The sequence below is a fragment of the Patiria miniata genome, unplaced genomic scaffold, assembly GCF_015706575.1.
Source record: "Patiria miniata isolate m_02_andy unplaced genomic scaffold, ASM1570657v1 HiC_scaffold_7, whole genome shotgun sequence".
NCBI classification, from domain to species: domain Eukaryota; kingdom Metazoa; phylum Echinodermata; class Asteroidea; order Valvatida; family Asterinidae; genus Patiria; species Patiria miniata.
Window position 1 is genome coordinate 28,753,175 of NW_024037074.1, and position 1,620 is coordinate 28,754,794.

At 46.0% G+C, this 1,620-nt stretch overlaps 1 protein-coding gene across 1 annotated transcript; it reads left to right on the plus strand.

Moving 5' to 3' along the window:
• The first annotated feature begins 231 nt into the window (after positions 1-231).
• Positions 232-1,059, plus strand: LOC119745548 (collagen alpha-1(X) chain-like). Its single transcript, XM_038221942.1, has one exon. It carries the CDS (start codon positions 232-234, stop codon positions 1,057-1,059), a length of 828 nt encoding a protein of 275 aa, XP_038077870.1.
• Positions 1,060-1,620: the final 561 nt, after the last annotated feature.

The window sequence follows — 1,620 nt, forward strand, 5'->3', positions numbered from 1 at the left end:
CTGCGGGCAAAACAATGATACTAAGAAGTGTGGATTGCCTGTAGTTACCATGGCAACAGATTTAAAAATAGCCCACCTTTTTATTACATGTTATCCCCTTGCTCTCGGATAGGCCACTGCCGACACATTCTCTGAATAATGATTCCTCCAAATTATGTCTCGTATACAAATTCTTCAGTTTATGTAGTGATTTTGTTTGTAATTTTAGGCCCTGTATTGTTTTCCTTTCAGATGAAGATCTGCGTGGCCACCATTCTGTCAATCGCCCTCCTTCTGGGTAACTCTGTCAAGCTCCGAGCTTCCGTTACTGGGCCGGTTCCCTCGGACGGCGATGGTCCTGCGTCTCAGGTGTGTCAGCAGTGCTGCCAGGGACCTGCTGCACTACCCGGCATACCAGGTCTGCCTGGGCCAGTAGGACCGATGGGGCCGTACAGTCAGCCGGGGTCAAAGGGCGATGCAGGTCAGCAAGGTGAGATTGGCCCTATTGGACCTATGGGTGAGCGGGGAGCACCTGGGAACACTGGGTCTAAAGGTGATGATGGGATTGGTCTGCCCGGCAAGATAGGTCCGAGAGGGCTACCTGGTTTTGTTGGAGGAACTGGGGAAACTGGTGTCAAAGGTCAGAAGGGTGAGCCAGGGGTGACACCAGACGACTCCAACCAGCGGGTGGCATTCACCGTGGTGAGGACGAGCCCCTCGGATACCTCTACGAGTCACGACACCCGTTTGCCCTTCCAGCAGGCCGAGACCCTTCTGCCGGGTACCAGCTTCGACCTCGAGACCGGCACTTTCACCTGTAGTGTGCCGGGCACCTACGTATTTACGTTCTCTGCTCTGAAGTATAGCAACAGCGGTTACCTTTACATCCATCTTGTTAAAAACGACTACAAGGTGATTACTACATTTGGTGAACAAAACCAACGTGGTCAGTTGTCTGGTAGCGCGGTGATGGTCCTGCAGCGAGGAGACTCGGTGTATGTTACCATGTCCGGTAGGGTGACTGGTACTTCGACCTATCACTACACCTCATTCAGTGGCTTCCTCCTTTTCTCCGAATAAATGTATCATTAAATAAATAAAATCAAATCACAACGCATAAATATACAGGAATAGTGCTGCATTTTTTTGGTTTCGCTTTCCATTTTGCCCAAACAGTATAAACCAATGAATTAAAAGAAAAGTGTTCAATGTCATGATAATAAGAAAGATAATTGATTCCTAATACAAAGCATTTTACATTCAAGTATCAAAATGCTTTACAAGACATCAAAACTGCATAAAAACAGTTAATTAAAAAGAAGTTAAATATATGACTTTTGAAAAAGAAGGTTTTAGCTGCGATTAAAAAAAACCTTCAAATTCATTATTTTTTGCTCAAATAACGCGGAAGTCTGCACGGTCACTGTATGCCTTGCCAGGCTTTGGACAAACTTTAGGAAGGTTAAACTGAACCCCATCACAGCTTTTAGAGCGAATGTTAAACGCATGAACTAATATTTACTCTGTGAAGTACCGTAGCGCTGCCACACCATGGCGGATACGTTTGAAAAGTACCGAAGAATCTTGAATTCATTCCGCACAGTAACCAAGAGCCAACGTAGTTCCTGAAGTATGGGCGTA